Raw genomic sequence first — 27,894 nt, forward strand, 5'->3', positions numbered from 1 at the left:
TATACAAGGACATGATTCATTGGAGTCCACCTTAATATGTGTACACTCAATTTCCCTTTGTCTCCATTACCCTCTTCAATCTGAGAAAAACACCTCACGCCTTTCACATTAGTATCCCTAGTATTTGGCATATAGCCTGACACACAGGAGCTCTAAATAATAATCCAAAGCTGCAGTTATCAAAGTTTTGGTTTGGGGACCCCAGTATCCTCTTAAAAACATTATTGAGGACCTAAAAGAGCTTTTGTGTACATAGATTATATCTATTAATACTGAGGGTTTTCAAACGTATTCATTCAAAAGTAACAATAACTCATTATGTGTTAACAGATGTAGCATTTTTAAAAATAATTATATTTTCCAGAAAATTTGTGAGAACATTGCTTTACATTTTTGCAATTTTTTTTAATGCCTGGTTTAGTAAAAGGCAGCGGGATTCTCATACCTGCTTCCACATTCAATAATCATGCCTGGGTATGGTGTCTCATGCCTATAATCCCAGTGCTTTGGGAGGCTAAAGCAGAAGGATCACTTGAGGCTACGAGTTCGAGACCAACCAGGGAAACACAGAGAGACCCTGTCTCTACAAATAAAATGAAATAAAAAATTATTTATGCCTGTAGTCCCAGCTACTCAGGAGGCTGAGGTGGGAATATCACTGAAGCCCAGGAGCTTGAGATTACAGTGGGCTATGATCACACTACTATACTCCAGCCTGGGTGACAGAATGAGCCCCTTTAAGACAACAACAACAATAAATCTCATATAGCCTCTGGAAAACTCCACTATACGCAAATGAGAGTTAAAAAGGCAAATAATGTCTTCACATTATTATGAATATAGTTTGACCGTGTGGGCCCCCTGTAGGGATCCAGATCAGTCTTTGTGAACCACTAATTTAAATACTTGTCATGCATTGAGAAAAGGGACTTTGATTCATTCAAGAAGTATTTACTGGGTCCTACTGTGTGCTGGGCATTGTTCAAAGCAGTCAACTAGATAGATCAGGTGTCTGTCCTCAGGTTGTTCACAGCAGGTGGGGTAGAAGGATCAGGGACAGCTGGAGTTGACATTTGAACCGAGATTTTATTTGATTTGACTTTTTTTTGGAGCCAGAGTTTCGCTCTTGTTCTGGAATGCAATGGTGTGATCTTGGCTCCCTGCAACCTCCGCCTTCCGGGTTCAAGTGCTTCTCCTGCCTCAGGCTCCCCAGTAGCTGGGATTACCGACGTCCGCCACTACGCCCAGTTAATTTTTTGTATTTTTAGTAGAGATGGGGTTTCACCATGTTGGCCAGGCTGGTCTCGAAGTCCTGACCTCAGGTGATCCGCCCACCTCTGCCTCCCAAAGTGCTGGGATTACAGGTGTGAGCCACAGCGCCCAGCCCAAGCAGAGATTTAAGAGACAAAGGGCAGGCCTATGCAGAGGTCTGGGGAAACAGTGTTCCAGGCAAAGAAAGGGGGCCCTCCAAAGTCTCTGAGCCCTGTCTGGCGAGAGAGCAGCCAGAAGTGAGGGTGGTTTGAGGTTGCAGAGGTGGGTAGGGCCACATTGAGCTAGGCCCAGGTAAGGAATTTGAAGTTTTAACTCTAAATTTCTTTTTTTCCCCTCATTCTAAAACCATCCCAATAAACTTTATGAAAGTAATCAGGGAAGAAAGTATGGGGGAGGGGACAAAAATAAACCAAACGTGCTGCCAATTGGGCATTACTCATGAGGTCAGCTTCCTCTCTGACCTCCTTGCCCACAGTTGTTTGGTGCCTATCGTCCTAACATCATGCAGACCCTGTCACAAGATCATAGTTCTCTTCGATAGCTCTATAGAGAACAACTTGAACATTATGAAATACTAAGTTTTCCCTTTGAGATAGTCTTTCAGGTCCTGCATACCAATGAAACTACTGCCTCAGCTGGCCTGAAGGATCCCACTGATGCCAGCTGGTCTGAGGAACCCCATAAGAAACTGATTCAGCAAAGAATGCAGTTTCCCTATCCTCATGACTTCATCTCCCTTACTCCGACCAATCAACGACCCCAATTTTCCAGCCCCTCGCCCTGTGATCCTCTTAAAAACCTCAGCCCAGAACTCTTGGGAAGATGGATCTGAGGATCTCTTCCCACCTCTTTGCTAGGTGCCCTGCAATCATTTAACCCGTTCCCTGCTGCAAACTCTGCTGTCTTCGTGTAATGGGTTTGTTACTGCACAGCAGGCATACGAACCTGTTGATCCTGTATCTCTATCACCAGGATGGAGGGCAGAGGCACGATCAGAGCTCCCAGCAGCCTCCACCTCTTGGGCTCAAGAGATCCTCCTGCCTCAGCCTCCTGAGTAGTTGAGACTACAGGCGTGCACCACCACCCCTGGCTAATTTTGGGTTGGTTTTGTTTGTTTGTTTGTGTTCGTTGAGATGAAGTTTCGCTATGTTGCTCAGGCTAGTCTCGAATTCCTGGTCTCAAGTGATCCTCCAGCCTCGGCCTCCGAAAGTGCGGGAATTACAGGCAGAAGCCACCATGCCCGGCTAAAAACTGAAATCTCTTGACGGCGAAGAGAAATAAGAAGAGGGGTATAATGGCTAAAGGATGTCTGTTTGGAGGCAAGGAAGGTCGCCCAGAGGTCAGGCACGCGCCCCTCGGCGGACACAGCTGGGCTTCTCAGAGACTCCTAAACCCTGCCTCGCATCTCAAATCGGCTTAAGTATGCGAAAGAGCTGGGCAACGCGCGCGCACTCTCGGGGAAGTTTGAGTCTCGGCGCCCGCCGTAGACGTCGTGACAGAGGCGGCCCGTTGCCGTGGAGCTAGAGAGACGCGGCTGGGCCTCCACGGCTGTGGAGACGGCCCGCCGCGGGCCTTGTTCACCATGTCGGTGCTGGATGCGCTTTGGGAGGACCGGGATGTCCGCTTCGACCTGTCCTCGCAGTGAGTCTCCAAGATTCCCTAGGGGTCTGCAACCCTGTAGAGGGCGCCGCGGTGCGCGTTAGGGACCCGCGGGCGGAGTCTGCACCTCCGCAGCTCGCGGCCCTGGCGAGGGTGGGAGGCTTGCGCCGGTAGTCCACGCCTGGAGAGACCCCAGGCTGTTTGGGCCACTGTGGCCCTCCCGAGGCGGGCGCCGCGGCAAGAGCGCATCTGGATTACACAGTTTTGGTCCCATACGACCTCCGGTCCCCCATCCTGGCCTGCGGGACGGATCAGGAATGTGAACCTGAGCACGACCGGGGCCACGCGGCGCTTGGTGTCCCGTATACACCCACGTGAGCTTGGGATTTCAATTTCATGGAAGGAGCGTAGGTCAGGAGCTCAGGAAACTAGGGTTCTAAAACTAGATGTGTAATATCGACACACAGTGTGGGCCCTTGGACAGAGATCTTCATCATTCAAACTAGAGTCCTCATGTCTGTAAAATAAGGGAGGTGGGAGTAGGCAGTCTTCAAAAATTCCTAACCACGCAAACTTTATGTCCTTGGTAAGCTTTCACTAGTTATTCATATAAATTACCAACAAGAAGGAGCCTTCTTCTGCAGCCTGTTCTTGGAAATTATCATACTTTAAATAGAAGCCCTGTTTTTGGAAAGTATCGTAAAGAGAAAGTGGATAAAAACCTCCTGCCCCAAAATCCAGGGCGGGAAATGCCGGTTGGCATTTCTAATACTAAGTGTTGAGAAACGCTAAAGCTAAGATTCCTGGATTAATTACATGGAGCTTCTTAGCTACTTCTTATAGCTCCTTATCATGGACCTCCCCTCCTTAGATGGAATCGTTCCTTATCATGGACCTCACCTCCTAAGATGGAAAAATGAAATATTGATACATTTCCCAGATTAAGTAGAGGCTAGATACCTAATGCTAACATGTTAGGCCTTTTAAGAAGAAGAAAGAGAAAGGAATTCGTAAAATTACGGACTATAGTAACATATTGCGCACATTCTATGACATTTTTTGTCTTTCTTGCAGGGTTCTTAATCCAAACAAAAGTCCGTTTCATTAACATTAGTAAACATTTATCAGTGCTTACTATGTGCTAGTTACTGTGCCGATAGCTAGAGACAGAAAATAATGGGAAATGATACTCTTATCCCCCCATTCTCATGCAGAGGATACATATAGACAACTACTATAATAAATGTGGTAAGTACCATTCTGAAAAAAAAAAGGAACGAAAAACTGAGACTCATAGAAACAGAACAATTTATTCTGCCTGGTGAAGTCCTTGAAGAATAAATATTCATACTATTTGAGCTGTTCCCTGAAGAATGGGCAGAGCCTTGTCAGGCTAGACAGGAGGCGAGTATTCCAGAAAAGAAAAAAATAATTAAGCGTTAGAAGCAGAGTCTTGGAGCTGTGACCTCATTGGCTAAAGGCAGGGTCTGCTGCAGAGAGAGGTTGGAGGTACAAATAGAAAGATAAATTAGCCAGATTGTGACATTTTCAGCGCAGGATTTTGGACTTAACAACTTCTAGGCAGCGGGAGGATATAGAAGGCTTTTAAGCAGGGAAATGATATGGTCATATCTGTATTTTCAATAGGTAATTGAGTTGGCTCTATGAAGAGTGTATTAGAAGGCTCTTTTAGATAGTTTGGTAGGTTTTTGGACACTGTCGAATCTATTCTATCAGTCAGCAAGCTGCTCTTGTTTCCTTTTGTCACCTGTATCTATTTATCTATTTGCCAAGTTCCGAAGATGCTTTTCATACAGCTTTTTTTTTTTTTTTTTTTTTTTTTTTGAGATGGAGTCTCCCTCTATTGCCCAGACTGGAGTGCAGTGGCATAATCTTGGCTCACTGCAACCTCTACCTCCTGGGTTCAAGCAATTCTCCTGCCTCAGCCTCCTGAGTAGCTGGGACTACAGGTGCCTGCCACCACACCTGGCTAATTTTTTTTTTTTTTTTTTTTTTTTTTTGTATTTTTAGTAGAGACAGGGTTTCACCATATTGGCCAGGCTGGTCTGAAACTCCTGACCTCATGATCCACCCGCCTCGGCCTCCCAAAGTGCTGGAATTAGAGGCATGAACCACCGCACCCAGCCCATACAGCTCGTCTTTAACCATTCCTTCCATAATTTTCTGATGTCCTTTCCTCTACTCAGAAACCTCTGAAGGTTCTCTCCTGTCCACAGGATAAGGCCTAAATCTATCAGACTGGCATTCTGAGTTCTCCATAGTCTGGTTCCTCCTTAGTTATCCAACAGTATTTCTCTCACTACCTCCCAATATGGTCCTTCTTTCCTAGCTTGACTAGCCTTCTCCCATGTCCTTACCATTTCTTATTCCTGGTCTTTAATCAGGACTCTCTTTTCTTTTCCTTTTATTTTTCAAAATTCAACACGTCCTGCCAATCTGGCTTACTCCAGATGGCCCTGATCACTCCAGGCCCCACTGATCTGCAGGTTCTTGAAGTTCTTGAAGACCTTATTTCTAAATACGTGAACATTTGGTACAGTATTATTTATGCTGTTAGCTGTTTTATGTACATATGTCTCTTTTCTCCCTAAATAGATTGTAAGCAGGTATAGTTGTAGCCGTAAAATTCAAACCTTTATATTCACCTTAGGCAAATGAAAACAAGACCTGGAGAAGTCCTTATTGATTGTTTAGATTCAATTGAAGACACCAAAGGAAATAATGGAGATAGAGGTGAGTATATTTTTAAATGTATTTTATATTCCTGGTTTAATTTACAAATGTTGAATCATATTAGCTAGAGAATATATGAAACAGCATCATTTGTCAGTGTAATTGTGAGAAGGGGAGAGTTAAATTCACATAAGACTTTTCTCAGATTTAAACAGAAGAAAGGATAGGTATTAAACATGTAGTTTGGTCATTCAGTAAGTCCTGGTTCTAACATTACGTTTATCCAACGTAACTGTTAAAACTCAAGTAGACCTGTTTGCAAGGGGCATTAGTTCTGACCATTGGATCTGTCTTTCCAAAAAAAGGATATGGGGTAGTGAAATATAAGTAGGTCATAGCTGCAGTACCTGGAGCCATGCTTCCTTTTTAAAAATTCAGGAGTAATGCACCATCAATCACCTCTGGTTGTCACCTAGACATGGATATGTGGGGAGCAAATTTAGTCCTGCACTGTGAAATCTATTTGTAGGTCAAGTACTAGAAAATCCTGTGAGACTTCTCTGACTGTCACCGAGGACCAGCACAGCTGGACCCTAGAGCCCCTCCCAAACCAAATCTCCCCAAGGTTGGCACTTTTAAAAGTCCAGCCTGCCCATAGCAGCTATCTGGAGCCAGTGACCAGTAGGTCTTGGAAGCATCATTACTTCCAAGGAAAAAAAATAGAAGATGTGGAATGGCAGCTTAATGTATCCAGCATATGTTTTAGGGGGAGAAGTTTAGGAGGGAGGGATGTAAACCTCTTATTAGAAAGGGGTAGGTGGGGAAATAGAGCATACTTCATTCAGGAAAGGAGGAATCAATAAATCATAGAGAAGGAACGGTAACCCTTATTGGCAGAACATGCTTACTGTAGACCTTTGAGTGGCTGCTTGCTTCCTGAGACTTTCTTCTGATCTGCTCTGGGGTGGCATGTAGGCAGCAGGCCCTGTTGTAAGCCTTTCTTCTCTGAGGGTGGTTCCCCTCAGAGACCTTATTTTTAAATGCATGAACTTTTGGTACAGTAGTATTTATGCTGCTGGCTTTTATGTACATATGTCTCGAACTCCTGACTTCAAGTGATCCACCTACTTCAGCCTCCCAAAGTGCTGAGATTACAGGCATGAGCCACTGCTCCCGGCTAATGTACATATGTCTCTTAATAGAGACATATTAGATAGTAAATATGTCCCTAATAGATGGTAAGCAGGTATAGTGGTAGGTATAAAATTCAGACTTTTATATTCATTTTAGGCAAATGAAAACAAGACCCGGAGATTTTATTGATTGTTTAGATTCAGTTGAAGACACCAAAGGAAATAATGGAGATAGAGGTGAGGGTGGTTCCCCTCAGAGAAGAAAGGCTTACAAAGGGGCCTGCTGCCTACTTGCCACCACCTACAGGCAGATCCTTTTAGTGATTAGGGCCCATCCTTAAAGTAATGCTTAGATCATACTTCTGACAGGCTCAGATAAGAGTGGAATATGAAGATCTAGCAGCAAACAAGAAGTCTTAGTTTGTGCTTTTGAGGGTGGAATAATAATCCCAGCTATCAGGATGGCTGTATTTTGACGAAATCTGAATTAACTTGAGAAAGCCAAGAGAAAGTCTCATACAGATTGGCAGGAACTCTTAATAGAACATTTTTCGATTCTTCAGATACTCATTGAGTGCAGAATCCTGTGCTAATACTTTAGACTAGGAAGGGCAGAAAGCCTCTCTGACCAGAAATCTCCAGTGCCTGAAATCCTACTATTAATAAAAATAGGCCAACTACACTGGCTCTTGCCTGTAATTCCAGTACTTTGGGAGGCCAAGATGGGAGGACTACTTAAGGCTAGGAGTTAGAGACCAGCCTGGGCAACATAACAAGACCCTGTCTCTACAGAAAATAAAAAGAATTAGCCAGGTGTGGTGGCGTGCGCCCGTGGCCCCAGCTACTGGGGAGGCTGAGGTGGGAGGATCACTTGAGCCCAGAAGGTTGAGGCTGCAGTAAGCCATGTTCATGCCACTGCACTCCAACCTGGGTGACAGTGCAAGACCCTGTCTCAAAATAAAAGTAGAAATAACTGTGTATGTGTGTGTGTGTACACGTATGTGTGTGTGTGTGCGCCAGACCTCAAAAACCTTTAGAAATTTTACAGGAGTACGCAGCGCTTCTGATCGTTAAGGAGTTAAAAAATGGAAGGGGAATCCTGCCTTCTAGCCATCTCCTTCCCCTCCCTTTCAGCAGTTTGAAAATGACCAAGTTAAGACATTGCCAAGTTCAAGAGCCCCCTATGTTAAAACTGTATCCCAGAAGATTAGCACATTTAATCCATTTTCAACTGTTAGTACCCTGACTTGAAATTATCAGATTAGCTTTGCACACTGCTCATAGCTCATAGCCCAGTTATAGAGATAAAATGTTGCTTAGGTGTAAAATGGCATAAGGAAAACATAAACAATGTATCTATGATCAGAAAGTCAGTTATAGAAATGAGTTTGTAAAGGATTAAAATATTGTATTAAAAGGCTGTGTGAGAATAAAAGGGACAGCCATATTTCAGTGTTTGGGAGATTAGCAGAAACAGGGACAACTATATTTTGGTGTTAGGCAGGATAGAGAGGAAAGTCCATGTCTGGAACACTGGGTTTGGAGCTGTAGGCTGGGGTTCTTCAGAAGAAAAGAGGTAGCATTAAAAATCCTAGAGGTTGTAGGAGATATACCAAGAGCAAAGAAAAAGGCAAACAGAGGTGGTTGGTGGTTTTATATGGCAAACCCTTCCCACTCCATAATTTCTCCTGGGACTGACATAAAAATGTAAAAGAATCCATAGATGTCCTGGGCCCATGGCACATTTGTATGCCTAGGCACAAAATGTTGCCTAGGTAAAATGGCATAAGGAAAACCGGTGTATCTATATTAAAAAAAAAAAAAGGTCAAAAATGAGTTTGCAAAGGATTATTTTTTAAATAACTGTTATTTGGGGAATGTTTATTGACAGTCACTGTTCTGAATCTTTTATATAAATGTAATCTCATTTAACAATAATGAAAACAGTAAAACAAAAAATTTAAAGTAGATGCAGTCATATTTATTTTCAAATGAGGAAACTGAGGAATAGAGAGGTTAGTTTACTTTTCCAAGGTCACGTAGCTGGGTGATGAACCTAACTGCCTACATTGATTCCTAAACTGGTAGGGTCATTATTCTCTGCTCAAAAATTTTTAGTCCTCCCTAATTCCAATCCTAAACCTCAGCCCCAACTCTACTGCCTCCATTCCTAATAGATCTAAGTCTGAACTTATTTGTCTAGCATTGAAGAACTTCTAGTATGTCCAAAAACAACTTTTATCACCTGTGCTGCTGTCTTCCATTTGTCCATCCAGGTCCGGCATTCCTCTCCACGCTTTTCCCCTTGCCCTGGAAAGATAACTGTTATAGAGTACATCTAAGGGTTCCTTGTACACTCTTGCTTCCAGTTGGAAGAGCCGTGGCAGAAGATCAAAAGGAGGCAGGAGTATGAGGCCTGGGTATTTATTGCCCTGGTTCCTTCCCAATGAAGGGCTAGCTGTGTTTTTCCTCTCAAAGCAGTCAGCTCCATAGGACTCTTGTTTCTTCCAGATTTCATGAACTGCTGCTCCTTCTTTTGTAAATAAACCTCAGTTATCTTAACTTGAGTGTGCCATCTGTTTTCCACTGGACCAATAACTGAAGGATACTATACCTAGTCTTCTATGATCTTGTGTGAACTTTATAATCCAGCTATGCTGGGTTACTTATTGTTTGTCAAACATATTCTGTAATTTTCCACAATCTCCCTTGAGAATGTGTTCATCTTTTTTAGAGCCACATTTGCTATCCAGTTTCACTCAAGTATTCATACAGACCTCGTTTCTCTGATTTTAGACATTGTAGAGGTTTTCAGAAATAGTATAATCTGGCTGGCTGTAGATTACTCATAAAAAGAATTTTATGATTGTAATTTGTTGGTGAAATAATGTGTTTAAACAAAGTGAGTCTTATTATTTCAGAATATCTCAAAGCTATGATAATATGCTAATAATTGTATTGTACATCTCTAATACACCTAGTATGCCATTCTCAAATTTATTGTTTTTTTCTTGGAGCATCAGTAAGGGATCACTATTGTACAGGACACATTTTGAGAAATGAAGTATCTAACTTTGTATTTCAGTGTATGAACATCAGTCTGATGCTAAGATCAAAAAGTGTAAAACCTTAAATAGACTTCAGCCTGACCATAACTTCTTAGGAACAAAATAGTTTGCTCACAGCAAAATTATGTGTATAAATATATGGTTCATTTAAATGAGAACTGCTAAGAAAGTACTCATATAGCAAGGATTAGCGTGTGTGAGAGAGTTCTTTGAAAAGTGTGATTTCAGTGAATAGCTGTGTAATTATCCTATATTCATTCTCAGTTGTACACATATGACTTGCTGGGACCCAGAACAGCTTCTACCAAGACAAAAAAACTAGTACACAATTCTTTCCTCAGTCAGTTTGAGTTAGAGCAAAGCTATTGGCAGAGAACATCTGTATCCCTTATATAACTGTCAAATTTTGTTTCTCTGGGATTCTGAATCATATATTGTATACCTTATATAGGTTGGATATGCACAATATTTTCAGTTAATAAATATATGAAAAATATCTGAGTGTTGCTTCTGGTACTGGGCCAGAAGTTCCATAACCACCTCATTCAGTGCTGCAAAAATGAGTTCTTATTTAAGTTAACCTATTTTTTGTCTGTGTGCTTTTAGGTAGACTCTTGGTAACAAATTTAAGAATTCTCTGGCACTCTTTGGCATTATCAAGAGTCAATGTTTGTAAGTATCTTTGTTAGATAAGTCTGAAGAAAAAAAATCCTTTGTCAAGTGAATTTGCATGGTGCCTTTGATACCAAAGAAGTATGTAGAAATCTTAAGTTAATAAAAATACAAAACCTTCAGAAATCCTAGACATCATAATGCAAACAAAATTATCCATTATTATTTTGGTTTGTCCATTTTGTGTCTTGGACATATGTGAGATTAGGCCTTTAACCTTGGTTCTTGTTTTTTGATTATTTTTGAGAACATGCTATCCCTTGTTTTGATTAATCCCAAAGAAGGAAGAAGCTCTAATAAAAGTATAAGCTTTTCATTGTGTTAAATTTTGTTTTGCTTATTTTTTAAAAGTATTTTAGATTATCCAGCTAGACTTGTTCTTTTTTAGTAGTAGTGCTAAAACTTTCAGTAAAGAATGCTGCAGAGGCTTTAGGGATGAAGACTTCCTTTTTCCTGTGTTATATTTTTATGTGTTCAAAGAGACAGAATTGACCCTCTAGTTTTTTTAATTATTTAAATTTATAGTTATTTCTGTAAAACTTTTAAAAGTTTATTTCTATATATGTTTAATTTTTTAAACTGTCAAAAGTTCTGTATATACCTATTTTTTTTTTTAAGAAAAGTATTTTTTCTCAGTGTGCCGTATCATGCTCTTTACATTCTTTGCTTTTGGATTTTAGCTGTCGGTTACAATTGCATATTGAATATTACAACAAGGACTGCTAACTCTGTAAGTCTAAAAAATCTTATTGAAATATATATATATAAAAGAAAATAGATATTTGAGGTCGATGTTTGTTTTCACTATAAAGGAGAAATTGCTCTTAAAATCTGAACTTTTAAATAAATTTGTCCTTACAGAAATTACGAGGCCAAACTGAAGCTCTTTATATACTAACAAAATGTAACAGTACTCGTTTTGAATTTATATTTACAAATTTGGTTCCTGGAAGCCCTAGACTTTTTACTTCTGTGATGGCAGTACACAGGTATAGTAATACTTTATGGATTATTGGATATTTTTAGTTTATGGTTTTAGACTGCAACAGTCCCCAACCTTTTTGGCACCAGGGACCAGTTTCATGGAAGACAGTTTTTCCACGGATTGGGTGAGGGTATAGTTTCGAGATGATTCAAGTGTATTACATTTATTGTACTTTATTTATATCATTATTATGTATTCACCATAATGTAGAATCAGTGGGAGCCCTAAGCTTGTTTTCCTGCAACTAGATGGTCCCATCTGGGGTGATAGGAGACAGTGACAGATCATCAGGCATTAGATTCTCATAAGGAGGGCACAGTCTAGATCCCTCGCACGTGCAGTTCACAGTAGGGTTCGCATTCCTATGAAAATCTAATGCCGCAGCTGATCTGACAGGAGGCAGAGCTCAGCTTTCCTTGCTCACTCACCCCCTAACCACTCACCTCCTGCTGGTTCCTAACAGGCCACTGACCAGTACCCCTCTATCGGTGGCCCGGGGGTTCGGGACCCCTGTTGTAGAGAATAAAGCTTACAAGTGTGGTACCATCTTCCTCCAAGCTCTGTTGTAAACATCAGAAAGATATTGAGAAGAACATGTTTTATTATCATTTAATAAACACTTTGAAGGTATTTATAAAACACATAAAACTACTGAAGATTCATTAAAAACTTCTACCGGATTAAATTAGCTACCAAGGTAGGTAAAGTGAAATAAAGAATTCATTCAATATAGCTAAACAAGTTGCATAATTAATTACTTTAAAAGATTATTTTTCTAGTAGGTAGAAGGCATGTTTGAGTGTTTTCCCCGAAGAGTTTTATTGGTATTTTGGTTTGTTTTAGGTTAGTAGCCTTTTTTTTTTTTTATAATAGAGGTAGTGTCCTGCTTTGTCACCCAGGCTGGAGTATAGTGGTGCAACCATAACTCACTGAAGCCTCAAACTCCTGAGCTCAAACGATCTTCCTGCCCTAGCCTCCTGAGTAGCTAGAACTACAGGTGTGCACCACCCTGTTCTGCCAGTTTTTTAAATGTTTTTCTAAAGCCGGATGTGGTGGCACACGCCCGTAATCCCACCACTTTGGGAGGCTCAGGCGGGTGGATCATTTGACTTCAGGAGTTCAAGACCAGCCTCACCAACGTGGTGAAACCCTGCCTCTACTAAAAATACAAAAAAATTAGCTGGGCATGGTGGTGCATGCCTGTAATCCCAGCTACTCAGGAGGCTGAGGCAGGAAAATCACTTGAACCAGGGAGATGGAGGTTGCCGTGAGTTGAGATCACTGCACTGCACTCCAGCCTAGGCAACAGAGTGAGACTCTGTCTCAAAAAAAGAAAAATTTTTTTTTTTTTTTTTGTAGAGACCGGGTCTCACTTTGTTGTCTAGGCTGGTTTCCAACTCCTGGGCTCAAGTGTTTCTCCTGCCTTGGCCTACCAGAGTGCTGGGATTACACATGTGAGCCACTTCACCCAGTCTGTTTTGTTTTTATATTTTTTCTTCTTGTTGTTTGCTAAATTCTTTTTACTACCTCGGCTTTTTTTCTTTTTTAAACCAGCCCTAAGTGCTATGATTTTTTTTTTTAAGCTTTGCTAAGATGACAGGATATATACACATGTATGTGCATATATGTGTGTATATAATTGTGTATGTATGTGTATGTATGTGTGTATTTGTTTAATTTGTATTTGCCAGTGAAGTTGACATTTTTCATATATTTTGTGTATTTTTTGGCTTCTTATAAATTTCTTAATTATGCCCTTAGCTGTCATATATATTGCAAATATTATTTTTAGTTTCCTAGTTTATTTGATTTTTAATTTTATTGATGTTTTGATCTATATAATAGTTTAATTTTTAATTAAGATATAATTCACATAAAATTTTTCATAAAATTTACAATTTTAAAGTATACAGTTTGATAGTTTTAGTATATTCACAGTGTACTGTTCAACTATTGCCAAGATCCAATTCCAGAATATTGTCATCACTCCCAAAATAAACCCCTTACCCATAGCAGTCATTCCCCATTCCCTCCCCTCCACAGCCCCTGACAACCTCTAATTTTTTGTGTCTCTATGGATTTGCCTATTCTGGAAATTTCATTTACATGGAATCATATAACATGTGGCCTTTTATGTCTGACCTCTTTTACTTACACAGTGTGTTCAAGGTCCATCCATGTTGTAGCATGTATCAGTAGTAGTAGTAGTTCATTCCTTTTTGTAGCTAAAGAATATTCCATTGTATGAGCATACCACATTTTGTTTATCTGTTTATGAGTTGATGGACATTTGGGTTTTTTACTTTTTAGCCATGATGAATAATGTTACTATGAACATTTGTGTATAAGTTTTGTGTCAACGTATGTTTTCAGTTCTCTTGGGCATATACCTAAACCTTAGCTCTTTATTTCACTTAAAGAAGTACTGTGAAATGAAAAGTTCTAAATGGAATATGAAGGGAACAGAAGCTGCTTGTCTTTAATAGTATTAAAAACACTATGCGCTTCTCCAAAAAAAAAATTTATAGCATAAATAGTTTCCATTTCTTCCACTGGTTAAGTATTGATGATAACAGCACTAAAGAAAATTAAGATTTACAAGCAGAGTGCTAAAATTCTGCTCTTTCACAATTTATATATTAGAAGATTAATTAAAATAAAAATTAGAAGTTCAACATTGAATATATGAATCTGTTGTTATTAAGGCTAAGAAAACTTTACTTTCGTTAAATAGGTAACTTAGCCTGTTTATGTGAAATATTAAAATTAATCAAAAGTTAATCAGGGTTTCTGTATTTATTATCAATAGACATTGAAAAAATTATAGGGATTGGCCGGGCGCGGTGGCTCAAGCCTGTAATCCCAGCACTTTGGGAGGCCGAGACGGGCGGATCACAAGGTCAGGAGATCGAGACCATCCTGGCTAACACGGTGAAACCCCGTCTCTACTAAAAAATACAAAAACCTAGCCGGGCAAGGTGGCGGGCGTCTGTAGTCCCAGCTACTCGGGAGGCTGAGGCAGGAGAATGGCGTGAACCCGGGAGGCGGAGCTTGCAGTGAGCTGAGATCCGGCCACTGCACTCCAGTCTGGGCGACAAAGCGAGACTCTGTCTCAACAAAAAAAAAAAAAAGAAAAAATTATAGGGATTTAATTCTCTTTCTCTCCCTCCCCCTCTCCTTCTTCCTCCCTCTTTCTCCCCCTCTCTCTCCCCGTTCTTCTCTTCCTCCTTCCCCCTTCTCCCTTTAGGGTCCCTTTTGGAATCAGTACAGATTCATTCTAGTTTTCTGTATGGAGGTAGATATGAGTATGTTTTCAGGTTGCAGTGAGAAAAAGTAATTGTTTTGTTTTGTTTTTGTTTTTGTTTTGAGACAGTGTCTCACTCTGTGGCCCAGGCTGGAGTGCAGTGGCGCAATCTCAGCTCACTGCAACATCTGCCTCCTGGTTTCAAGCAATTCTTCTGCCTCAGCCTCCCAAGTATATGGGACTACAAGTGCATACCACCACGCCTGGCTAATTTTTGTATTTTCAGTAGAGACAGGGTTTCACCATGTTGGCCAGGCTGTTCTCAAACTCCTGACTTCAAGTGATCTGCCCAGCTCGGCCTCCCCAAGTGCTAGGATTACAGGTATGAACCACTGTGCCTGGCTGAGAAAAAGTATTAATAATTGGATGCCTGTTTATGTCCTTTGAAAAACAAGGAAATGAAGAAAAGGTAGCATTTTGATAGAAAAAGCAATTTCCATATGTATTGAAAAATAGGGGCCAGGTGCGGTGGCTCACGCCTGTAATCCCAGCATTTTGGGAGGCTGAGGCGGGCAGATCACGAGGTCAAGAGATCGAGACCATCCTAGCCAACATGGTGAAACCCCGTCTCTACTAAAAATACAAAAATTAGCCTGGCGTGGTGGCATGCACCTGTCGTCCCAGCTACTCGGGAGGCTGAGGCAGGAGAATCACTTGAACCTGGAAGGCAGAGGTTGCAGTGAGCCAAGATTGTACCACTGCACTCCAGCCTGATGACAGAGTGAGACTCCATCTCAAAAAAAGAAAAAATAGGTTATTGAGATAAAATATGTAAATAATAACACTAAAATGACAAATTCTACAAAAAACTGTAATTACCAGACCTTATTAAAAAGAAAAATATAGCTGGGTGCAGTGGCACATGCCTATAGTCCTAGCTACTCTGGAAGCTGAGCCAGGAGTATCACTTGAGCCCAGGAGTTTGTGCCTGGCTTGGGCAAGGTATTGAGACTTTGTCTCTATAAAAACAATTTTTAAAAAATAAAAATATTAAATTTATCATAATTATTTGAGTAATGTTCATAAATATTAACAACTGTATATTTTAGTAAGTAAGTAAACATAACCCAAGAAAATCACATTTTCAGTTCAGATTGTCTTTTGTTTGTTCTTTTTCACAGAGCGTATGAAACTTCTAAAATGTATCGTGATTTTAAATTAAGAAGTGCACTAATTCAGAACAAGCAACTAAGACTGTTACCACAAGAACATGTATATGATAAAATAAATGGAGTATGGAATTTATCCAGTGATCAGGTACTGTGTAAAGAACTCGTGAACCTTTTGGGAGAGTGTTTTGGTAATCATTTTTCCATTCATCGTTGGATTTACGTAGTCAGTTCTAATTGTTAAAATTAGCATTATAGGAAAGCATATTATTTTTTGATAAGTACAAGTTAGGTTGACAATAACATCCCTATTTTCAATTCAATACAATGAAATACCTGATAATCCTGGAATGTCTCCTTAATTAATGAATCAAAAACTCCTGGTGCTATGCTAGGTGGTAAAGATCTAACTATGGAACAGAGTAACTCCACTCCTATCCTTATAAAGAATACAATCTAATGTGGATTGTTGGGGGCTGTTACATATGTTTTGTTTCTCTCTCTTGCCACAACTCCTTTGCCTTCACCTGTCCAAGGTTTTTATTGATAATTTTAGTAAGGTCTAACATTTAGACACTGTGCTAAGGGATTGATTTACATGGGATATTTAATCAGATCTCCATTTTACATTTGACAAAATACATCAAGGAGAAATTTCCCTGTGGTCAGACAGTTGGTAGGTACTAATGGTTTAATGATTAGGCAGCCTGACTCCAGAGTCCAGGCTGTCAGTCATCTAATTGTACTGCCATCGATGAATGATGAAGTCATTGATACTCAACTTTGGTATTTCTTGCTGCTGTAAAAATAAGTTATTCTGGTGATTAGAAAATTAAGAATAGGTATCCAAAAAAATGATCATTTCTGTATCTCATTGCTGTCTTTTACAGGGTAATTTAGGAACCTTTTTTATTACCAATGTGAGAATTGTATGGCATGCAAATATGAATGACAGTTTTAATGTCAGTATACCATATCTGCAAATTGTAAGTACATACATTTTGATGACCTTATTTTAACATAAAATAAATATTTTTGTTCAATAGTTAATTGGACTTTTAGGATTAGAGGAGTTCTCTCTTCCTTTTTTAAGTGGTAGCAGTTATTAGCTGAGGGCATATTTTAAAGATGTTGATAATTTACTATGAAATATTTCAATGTAGAAAAGATCCAATTGTACTATATTCCAGAGAAGCAGCACCATTATCAACTTGCTATTAGAAGAGAAATATACTGGATTCTAAAAATTTCAATAGTTATACAGAGTAAGGTGTCTTAGATTCCATCCAGAGGGCTTTAATTATTAAAGTTTTCTGTAACTTTTTCATGAGGCAGGTGTGTGGTGCTTCCTTGGCATAGCTTTAGCACACTGATCCACAGTTTTTCTTGGCTCTCTTGTCACTTTCTGCTCTAAAGCTTTTAAAAGCCAGAAGGAATTTATTAATTCTGCAAATGAACTGCTTTCATTGTATTTAGATACAGAATGTAATGCAAGCTGGATTCATACCACAGATTTAGTGAAAGGAATCAAGATGATTTTTTGTGATAATACTTTCAGCTTAAGTTCAGTTAAAACTGTTAAAATCCGGCTGAGTTTGGCAGCTCATTCCTGTAATCTCAGTACTTTGAGAGGCTGAGGCGGGAGGATTGCTCGAGGTCAGGAGTTCGAGACCAGCATGAGCAACATAGCTAGACCCCTTCTCTATTTTTTTTAAAAAAACAAAACTATTAAAATTCAAAATGAGAACTGACTATATCTGAGACCAGTTTGTTTTGAGAGTAGGTAAAGATAGTTCTTTGCACTCTGCTGCTGCTATGATAAATAAGTGACTCAGTGAAACAAACTGTAAACTTCAATCCACTAAATAATTTCATTTTATATGAAGAAACTACTTACAGAATTCTAGAACAAATTAGATGGAACATAAAAATAGTTAATGAAAATCTCATGAGGTTATCCTGTGATAATTGCCCTTATTGTAGGATATATAGTCTTAAGACTAAAGAGTTTTATTAATATTTATTGAGTAGACAGAATGTATGTGATACCTGGAAAATACCATTTTTAAGAAAAGAATTCCTGGCCCATGAGAAGAATAATTCTTTTCAAAATATTCCCAACCCTATCTTTGGCTAAATTATTTGATTTCTGAGTTTCTTTAAAATTTCTGACAATTCATTCATTTTTATGCCAAATTTTGAGTACCTACTCTGTGCCAGGTGCTAGAGACACAATCATGAAAATCATGAACCAGTATACAGTTCCTGCCATCAAGGGGCTTTCAGTCTGATGGAGAAAAGCAGCATTTTAAACAGAAAGCCATAGAATCTCATAGGAAGAAAATTATTTCTTGCTATCAAAAGAAACATAAGAATTTATAATCAAGGCTGGGACAATGTAACAAAATCTACATAGGTATTTGACAAATTGGTGTTTGTATTGCTATTGCTTTTTTATATTGCATTAACGTGTTACAGCTTGCCTAACCTAACTTCTATTACACTGAATAATTATTGAGTAGTAAACAACCTTGTGCTTTCTGTTCTTTTTGTTATTTAAGAATAGAATTGCCAAATATGGCCTCTGGAATGAATTCAATTGGCCCAAACAACTTGCAATCTGATATCATCACAGTCTGTCACTGCAGCAGTCAGTCTAACTTCAGCTCTACACCTCAGCCATTACCCTGACCCCACTCCTATAGATATTTATATCAGCTTCTTGCCAGTTTCTGTCTTACCAGCCTGTGTCACCCACAGACACCTAGTTAGATTACCTGTTGAAAGCCAGAATGCCAGTGTTCTGTGATTCTTTTTTTCTTTTTATAGACAGGGGTCTTACTCTGTCACCCAGGCTAGAGTATAGTGGCATGGTCTTGGCTCACTGCAACCGCCACCTCCCAGGTTCAGGTGATCCTCTCACCTCAGCCTCCTGAACAGCTGGGATCACAGGCGTGCACCACCATACCTGGCCAATTTTTTTGTAATTTTTGTAGAGACAGGGTTTCACCATGTTTCCCAGGCTGGTCTCAAACTCCTGGACTTAAGCAGTCTGCCCACCTCAGCCTCCCAAAGTGCTGGGATTACAGGCATGAGCCACCGCCCCTAGCCAGTGTTCTATGATTCTTAACTGGGATTGTATATACGCTTGGTGGGGTGTAAAGTAGCCCAGGTGAAAGGCCAGGTTTTCATAACAATTATCATCAAAGCCTTTCTTCTTTTTCTTAGTCTGTTTCTCAAAGTTGCCTGTCTGTCTAGAAGCATGGCATCCCATCATCACCTGCCAGATTACCCTTCTCTGGGCTTTCGGTCTCCTGGTCATAGTGTTAGGTCCTCCGTGGTTCTCCCGTACCCTGCCAGCAGGTACATTTTCTGTCACTTCTACAGGCCCTACCTGCCATTCTGCATCTACTCTCCCCTTCTCCCAGGCCACTGGTGTCACCGCCTATCTTCCGCTGACCAAGCTTAGTCCTCACATCACATTTACCAGTTGATGTTAATGACACTTGATCTATCCCAACCTTCCTTGATGTCTAGTGATAAATATTCAAACTTTTTTTTAAAACTTAAATAGAATGGAGGTTCTTTTAAGAATGTAGCCACCTATGATGGAAGAAACAGAAGGCACATGTGACTTTAACAAACTAACCTAGCCTTAGGAGCTACAAAAGACACTGGCTTACCAAAACTGAAAGATTCCTAGCCTTTTGTTTAAAAGTTCAGACTGGGCACCGTGGCTTATGCCTATAACCCCAGCACTTCGGGAGACTGAGAAAGAAGGATTGCTTGGCCGGGCGCGGTGGCTCAAGCCTGTAATCCCAGCACTTTGGGAGGCCAAGACGGGCGGATCACGAGGTCAGGAGATCAAGATCATCCTGGCTAACACAGTGAAACGTCGTCTCTACTAAAAAAATACAAAAAAAAAAAACTAGCCAGGCGAGGTGGCGGGCGACTGTAGTCCCAGCTACTTGGGAGGCTGAGGCAGGAGAATGGCGTAAACCCGGGAGGCGGAGCTTGCAGTGAGCTGAGATCCGGCTACTGCACTCCAGCCTGGGCGACAGAGCAAGACTCCGTCTCAACAAAAAAAAAAAAAAAAAAAAGGATTGCTTGAAGCCAGGAGTTCCAGACCAGCCTGGGCAGTGTAGTGAGACCCCTATCTCTACAAAAAATTAAAAAGTAGCTGGGCATGGTGGCACATGCCTGTAGTCCTAGCTAATCAGGAGGCTGAGGTAGGAGGAGGATCCCTCAGCCCAGGAGTTTGAGGCTGTGGTGTGCTATGATCACACCATTGCACTCTGCCCTGGGTGGCTGAATGAGACCTAATTAATTTAATTGTCTCTAATTTTTAAAAATGTTCACTCTCTGGAAGTGAGAAATATTTGAGTCAGGGAATTTTGTGCCTATTTCAGAGATGTCTTTCTTGCGTTGCCTCTTAAAAGTTTGCCACCTATTTTCAGTCTTGTTTCTTTTATTTGATCTCTGTGGGGGTTTAATGAAGGAAGGAGGAGAATTCTGTTCTTTAGATTATGAAAAGTAAATACTGTGTAAAGTTTAAAAACTGAGTTAAAGAGTCACTATTCAATTAATAAAAACTTGCATGTTTTTCTTTTTCATTTTGTATCTAGCGTTCAATAAAGATTAGAGATTCAAAATTTGGTTTAGCTCTTGTCATAGAAAGCTCTCAGCAGGTAAGATCTTGTTTATTTTTATTAATCTTTGATTTTTAAAACTATGTGACAGTCTAGATTTTTAGTTTTACTTGTATAGTAATCAGTTTACATCTGAGAAGAATATTAGCTTTAATATGAAGTTATATATGAAGTGTTTGAAGTCATACAGAAATTGTCCCCAGAGGAAGAATCCTGCTTATGCTTTTTTGTTGGACAGACATGATCATTTGTGATCATCACTTATTAATGACAGAATCAAATCATTGTGCTGAGGGCTTTTCATGCATTGTCTCAATCTTTACACAACCCTATGATACAGCTACTATTTCTCCTCCATTTTATAGTCAAGGAAACTGAGGCTTTGAGAAGTTAGGAACCTTACCCATGATCTCACAGCTAGTAAGTGATGGGGCTAAGCTGTGATCTCAAGTCTGACTGATTTACCAAGACTGTCTTTGAGAAACACAAACATATATTTGTGTACACACACGATTTGAGGTCTTACATTCTCACACACACATTATATGCTATTTATAACCTGCTGTGCTCCATTATGCCAGGTTTTTGCAGAAATGCATTTAAATAAAACATGCTGGTCTCATGGTAGTAGTTTTGACTGGCTAAAATTTTAAATACACTTTTTAAAAGTGATTTATAAAATTACTTATCTACCTTCTAAATTTAAACATGAATGTCTGCTTATTCCTTTCCCCTGGCCTACAGCTGCCATTTATTGAGTATTTACTCTGTTCCAAGAACAGTACCAAATGTCATATATATGTTTCTCTTATTTAATATGACAACTTGATAACCATTTTATGGTTAGAAAATTGAAGCTTAGAAAGGTTAAGGAAAGTTTCTAAGTATCCTATAGCTAGTGAATTAGTGGTAGAACCAGAATTTGAACATAAAAGCATGTGCTCTTAACCCAGAACATATACTCTCATCTATTACGGTATGCTACTTAGTTTTTTAACACGCCTCTCAAAACACTGTATCATGGCCCAGTTTCTTTCCTAATTCTTCAAGGAGATAGCCTCAGATGGCCCGTTTCCTTTCTTCTTTTCATGTAGTCTGTTCCTTTTCAAGGCCTAGTTCAAGAAAAACATAGTTCCCTTGGCCTTCACAGTCTACAGTGTATTTTTTAAATCTTGAAAGGTTACCTTTGATATTTCAGATGAACTTATATTTGGATATACTTCAAAATAAGCCTGCATTGGGGGAGGAGGGGTTCAGGTGAGAGCAAGGTTACAGATGAAACAGAGTTGGCCACGTGTTGCTGCTTCTTGAAGCTGGATGATGGCTCCATGGAGGCTCCCTTGTGCGCTTCTGTGTTTGTGTATGTTTGAAATTTTTCATAATAAAAAGTTTAATTGAAAAAATGAACTTATGTATTATGCTCTAAAATAAGGACAATTTGAGCTATAATTTATCTTATACTATGAATACTGTTCTTCAGACTTGTTGGATTTTTTATTATTATTTTATCTTGTAGAGTGGTGGATATGTTCTTGGCTTTAAAATAGATCCTGTGGAAAAACTACAAGAATCAGTTAAGGAAATCAATTCACTTCACAAAGTCTATTCTGCCAGTCCCATATTTGGAGTTGATTATGAGATGGAAGAAAAGGTAATTTGTTGAGTATGTGAAATAAAGTTTGCATTGCTTTTATGCAATCTATAAAATTCAGATGTAAATACCACTGTGCACATTTTGAACTGTGTTTAAAATGGTGAATATACAGATTCTGCCCAAGTGGGCACAGCTCCTGGATTATCACTAATTGGTACCTACCACCTGTCTTCTAGTTGGCTGCTTCATCATTCATTCCTGCCCTCGATACCTGCCCTTGGAGGTGGGCAGCCACCTAAGTAAATTTCCATGTGCAATGCTCCTCTGATACAGACAGACTTGAGTCTCTCACTCTGTCAGATTTTTATTTTATGTCAGCCCCCTATGAGCATGGACAAACCTTACAGGCCTCATGAATACCATCTTCTTCCTTAGTACTCCACAATATAGCAACTCCAGGAGCAGGCTACATCAACACGGCCTGCATCCATTCCTGTTGATCCGTACTTCTGCCATATCAGTTATGAAATATTTTGCATATCCTGCCCACATGTCTGCTCTTTGTCTTCTTCATTATTTCTTTCCCGGTTGCTGCTAGTATTCCCTGCTCTCCAGGTACATGAGCTCTCTTTTGGCTTCACTTGTCTCTCCAGCTGGGACCCTCATCATCCAGTCTATCAGTTGTGTCCTCACTACCCACTCCATTAGAGGTGTCCTTTGTTACTTATGTTACTGTCCACTCTATCACCAGTACTCTTGCTAGAGGCGCTAACTCTGATGTACTTGCTGTCCCCTCTATTGTTGGTGCCCCCCACTGTCTGCTCTATCACTGGGACAGTCACTGTCCAGTCTGTCAGAGGTGCCCTTGCCATTTGCTCCACTGCCATTGTCCTTGCTGTCCTCTCTGTCCTGGTCCCACCACTGATCACTCGATTGTAGACTCCCTTGCTGTCTGTTCTTTTACTGGCACCCTCATTATGCACTCTATTGTTGGTGCCCTTGCCGTTTACTTTATGATCGGTGCCCCTGCTGGGGCTTCTTCGCATGCTTAGCCATGTCACAGCCATTAGTTGTATCACTCCTTCTGCTCTTGGACTACAGCATGTGACTTTAGTGAGGCCCTTGTTGCCTGGTAGTGCTCCTTGTACTTAATTTTTTCCCTCCCTGTCAAATTCTATATATTTGTCCTTCTAGCTAAAACTTGCATCTGGGTTTCTGACATTGTATTACATACACTATGTATTTCATCATCTGAACCATCCTTTCTTTTTCTTCCCAACATGCTCTTCTTTCAGCAGTCTCCCTTTCACTCTGCCTTCTCTGTATATTCCTTGGTAATATCACCTGCTTGTTCAGCTTCTTCAACTTGTACTTTTGTGGATGACTCTAGATCTTTCCTTCTGACCTTGACATATTCTTTCAGCTTATGGTTCCAAATACCCTTTAATATTTTCATATAGATGAGCATCCCAAATGACATTAGTGAAATTTCTTATTTCAGATTTATCTTAGTAATTTAAATAATTATGCAAGTCAATAAGATACACTAGGACTTGGATGAGCATCTCAAACTTGGCATACCTAAAACTGGCCTCCTCATCTTTTTCTCAAAAGCAGCAACCTGCTGATTTATTGATTTGTTTACTTATGTTTTTGGCACTGTCAAAGTCAGCTGCACTGAAAACTTTGAAGTATTCCTTCATTTTTCCCATTATCTTATTTTACACTTTCAGTTATACCAGTCTCTTCCCTGTTTCTAGCTATTTTTCTTCTTTGTAAAATAATGTTACAGAACAGGCATGGTCCTTAGAACCTGACTTTCAATCCCAGTTTCATCATTTATTTGTGATCCTAAGCAAATGTGAGCTTCAGTTTTCTCAGAATTGATATAGGGCTAGCCACGGTGGCTTAAGCTTATAATCCCAGCACTTTGGAGCAGCTGAGGGGGAGAATCACGTGAGGCCAGGAGTTTGAGACCAGCCTCAACATAATAAGACAACATAGTGACACCCTGTCTCTACTAAATTTTTTTAAAATTTTAAAATTTTTAAAATTTAATTTAAAATTTTAAAATTTAAAAACTTTTAAAATTTAATTTAAAATTTTAAAATTTTAGATTTTAAATTTAAATTTAAAATTAAATTTAAAATAATAAAAATTAAATTTTAATTTTAAATTTTAAAATTTTAAATTTAAAAAAAATTTTAATTTTAAATTTTAAAAATTAACCAGCTGTGGTGGTGGCCCGCCTGTAGTCTTAACTACTCAGGAGGCTGAGATGGGAGGATTGCTTGAGGTCTGGAGTTTAAGGCTACAGTGAGCTATGATCATGCCATTGCACTGCAGCAGTGACCTATCTCTTAAAGCAAGACCCTCTCTCTTAAAAAAATAAAAGAGAAAAACAGACATAATCTTTCTTAGAAAGTTATTGATCATGTCCATTAAATGCCTGGCACATGGGAGATGCTTGACAGGTTAGTTCCCCTACCCATTCTCTAAGTTTCGATTGTTCTCTTCTCCTGTTCTTTGACCCCAGTACATAATAGCAGCTAGCCATAATAGCTCACTGTCTCACCTCATGTGACTTCCTACTCAAATGCCATCTCTTCAGGATCTTCCCTGACTGTTCTTCTAAAACAGCAATTCCCATCACTTTATTCTGCTTGCTTACTTTCTCTCTCTCTCCTTCCTCCCTTCCTTTCAGAATTAATCAGTCTCCTCCACTATAAGTGATCTCCATGAAGTCAGCGGTTTTTGTCTGTTTAATGGCTATATCTCCACCAGTCAAAACTAGCACATAATAGTGAATATTCATAGTTGTTGGATGACTGTTAAATATCTGCTGTTTGTCATTCAGTGCTCTAAGCACTTTATATGCACCATCACATTTAATCTTCCCAATGATACTGTGAGGTGTATTATTATTATTGTTATCCCGCAGTTAAGGAGACTGAGGCTCAGTTAATTTACTTGCACATAGTCACACAACTCTGAACGTGGTTGAAACACTAAGGCTATCTTCAGCTTTGTTATAACTGCTTTTTGTAGGTTGAATCATATGATAGTGTTGATATTTTATCATTTTGACATAAAAAATGGTAGTTTCTTATGGTTCAACATAATATTTAGTTATCGGTCATTGTGTTTTATCTTTTTCTCTACTCAGTAAATTATAAACCCTTTGTGTTTAAGGGTAGGATTTTATAACCCTTGTTAGTACTGGCATATTACCTAATATAACAAAGGGGATATTCAAATATTTGAAAAATGAACAAATAAATGTTAGTTCTACATTTTATTCTTTACCTTTAGAATATTCCATAAAAATATTAGTTCTTTTACTTTTCACAGATTCTATATAATGACTATTCTGAGGAAAACTGAACATTTGCTATTATGCAAAACTTAGTTTTTCTAAACAATGTGAAAGAAACTGAAAGTCAACTCAGAGTTTTTTCTTTAAAGATATCTGAGTATTAAGTATGTGTAAATTTCTCTCTCTAGTTCTTTTCATGATATTGACTTCAGATATGAAAGCCTAGGTTTACTTGATTAGTTTTATTACTCAAGTTAGTTTTTTAATAAAACGTGAATTATACCATGATTTTTATAGACTTTAGTAGTTTGTAATTGTTATTTTAAAAGTATTTGCAGTTCTCATGGTACATTTAATATTGTCTCTGATGCATTTTAACATCTGCTGATTTTCAGCCCCAGCCACTTGAAGCTCTGACAGTCGAACAAATTCAAGATGATGTAGAAATAGACTCTGATGATCACACGGATGCTTTTGTGGTGAGCATCACAAAGGAGAGCATTAAATTTCTTAAGGATTTTATCTCAGTCTTGTTTAATAAAATAATAGTGTAAGTGTATGAAACATCATATAACTTGAGATTTTGATGGTATCTTATACCTGAGTTTGAAGATAATATTTTTAGTGAGGGATTTCTTTTGTGACAATAACTTTTAAATTACCAAAATCAGAAATACTTTGAAGCCAGGCACTGTGGCTTACACACATGTAAGCCCAGCACTTTGGGAGGCCGAGGCAAGCAGATTGCTTGAGGATAGGAGTTCAAGAGCAGCCTGGCCAACATGGCAACATGGCAAAAATCCATTTCTATAAAAAAAGAAAAAAAAGGAAATAAATACTTTGAAAACTTAGTTATTCAGCGGATTTTAGGATTTTAGATATGTAAAGTTTTTTCATACTGTGAATAGAACATGTTAAATATTGTTAATTAAGTTAATTTAAAATCTATACTTTCATTAATTTTTATGAAATGTTCGTCTGTTATTTTATAGGGATCTTGTTTTGAAAAGGACATGTATTTGAACAATAGCCTTCCTATTTCCAAATTGGTATCATTTAACTTATAGCCAAAATAATAGTGCTTTCTCCATTCTATGGCTATTAATCTGACTAGAATACCTGTCTGGTAACAAATACTTTGAAACAAAGGTGTGAAATTAGTATAAAATAATTATACTACTACCTCAAACTATATTCATTTGCTGACACATTGAAGTACTTGTTTTGTTTTGCCAGTATTATCTTCTAAACCAAATGTAGGGAAGAAATTGTATAGCTTCTAAGTCGTTCTTTTTCTTTTTTTTTTTCTCTTTTTTACCTGTTTCTTGCCATATGACGGTTAAGTCATTCTTTTTTATCTCCTTTCAAGTTAACAATGCTAATCATACATTACAAAGCACATTTTTTACAACTTAAGATGTAACTCTTGTAAACATTAGCAGAGTGAATTCTGCTACCAGCATTGTAGAGACAGATGAAAAAAACATTTCACAGTAACAGAATGTGAAATACATTTAGTTATAAAATCATTCTGCAAATTAAGTACCTTAGCCCACTGATCTATTAGAATATTATATGTCCAGTTTGTGAAATAGAATTTTCTTTGTCTTTATAGGCTTATTTTGCTGATGGCAATAAGGTAAGGACATTTATTTTACCTACAGTATATGAAAAAAGTTTCTAAATTCCAACATTTCGCATTCACAAACTTATGTGAAACCTATTTTTTTGTTTTTTTCCTCTTCCTTGCCCACCTTCTCTATTCCCATCTTATCCTCCTGTCTCCCAAAAAGCAACAAGATCGTGAACCAGTATTTTCAGAAGAACTGGGGCTTGCAATAGAGAAATTGAAGGATGGATTCACCCTACAGGGACTTTGGGAAGTAATGAGTTGATTGATCTTGAGTTGAGATGGATTTCTATTAAAGATATCTCTAGTTTAAATATACTAGTCACCTGCCATAAGTCATGGAATAGTTTTTATACTTACAGCTTTTATATTTAAAACTTGTAAGAGTTTTTTTAATGATTGAGGAAAAAGTCATTTAGAAAACTTCAGTTTTCTAAAAATTATATTTAAAATTGTCATCAAAATGTACCTAGTTTATAAATGTTTATTTTGTACTTAATACCTGTAAAGTCTTAGTTTTCAGATATTAAGTGACTGTATCATGTTCGGTTTAATAAAGAATTTATGCAGTACCATTTAACGTTTTGAAAGTATTATTTAAAAGAAAAAGACTATTCTTATGGAATAATCAAAATTCTGCTTTCTTAATTGTAAAAATCTGGTTTAAATATCCCATGGCTCCTGGCCAGGCATGGTGGCTCATGCCTATAATCTCAACACTTTAGGAGGCCGAGGCAGGCAGATCACTTGAGGTCAGAAGTTTGAGACTAGCCTGGCCAACATGGTGAGACCTGTCTCTACTAAAAATATAAAAATTAGCTGGGCGTGTGGTGGGCACCTGTAGTCCCAGCTGCCTGGGAGGCTGAGGC

General features: G+C 38.8%; 1 protein-coding gene across 8 annotated transcripts; it reads left to right on the forward strand.

Moving 5' to 3' along the window:
* Positions 1 to 2,766: 2,766 nt before the first annotated feature.
* BBS5 (Bardet-Biedl syndrome 5) lies at positions 2,767 to 27,600 on the forward strand. Of its 8 annotated transcripts, none has more exons than XM_015432073.3 (12): positions 2,767 to 2,913; positions 5,543 to 5,625; positions 10,373 to 10,438; positions 11,119 to 11,168; positions 11,300 to 11,427; positions 15,849 to 15,984; positions 16,727 to 16,822; positions 20,462 to 20,524; positions 22,002 to 22,136; positions 25,791 to 25,874; positions 27,011 to 27,034; positions 27,189 to 27,600. In XM_015432073.3, the coding sequence occupies exons 1-12, from the start codon at positions 2,855 to 2,857 to the stop codon at positions 27,288 to 27,290; spliced, it is 1,026 nt and encodes a 341-aa protein (XP_015287559.1). In that variant the 5' UTR covers positions 2,767 to 2,854; the 3' UTR covers positions 27,291 to 27,600. The 8 variants fall into 8 exon arrangements, with proteins under 8 accessions (XP_015287559.1, XP_073865507.1, XP_015287560.1 ...); XM_015432074.3 differs by lacking the exon at positions 2,767 to 2,913 and adding an exon at positions 2,988 to 3,245; XM_074009405.1 differs by lacking the exon at positions 2,767 to 2,913 and adding an exon at positions 4,100 to 4,119.
* Positions 27,601 to 27,894: the final 294 nt, after the last annotated feature.

Source organism: Macaca fascicularis, chromosome 12 (genome assembly GCF_037993035.2).
Source record: "Macaca fascicularis isolate 582-1 chromosome 12, T2T-MFA8v1.1".
Classification (NCBI taxonomy): domain Eukaryota; kingdom Metazoa; phylum Chordata; class Mammalia; order Primates; family Cercopithecidae; genus Macaca; species Macaca fascicularis.

What these genes read in the sequence shown, in the direction of transcription:
- BBS5 (XM_015432073.3), top strand. Translation starts at nt 2,855, where the DNA reads ATGTCGGTGCTGGATGCGCTTTGGGAGGACCGGGATGTCCGCTTCGAC. An exon ending in GTATACCATATCTGCAAATT is followed by an intron (nt 16,823 to 20,461) that starts GTAAGTACATAC and finishes TTTTGTATCTAG; the next exon opens with CGTTCAATAAAGATTAGAGA. An exon ending in ATTATGAGATGGAAGAAAAG is followed by an intron (nt 22,137 to 25,790) that starts GTAATTTGTTGA and finishes GCTGATTTTCAG; the next exon opens with CCCCAGCCACTTGAAGCTCT.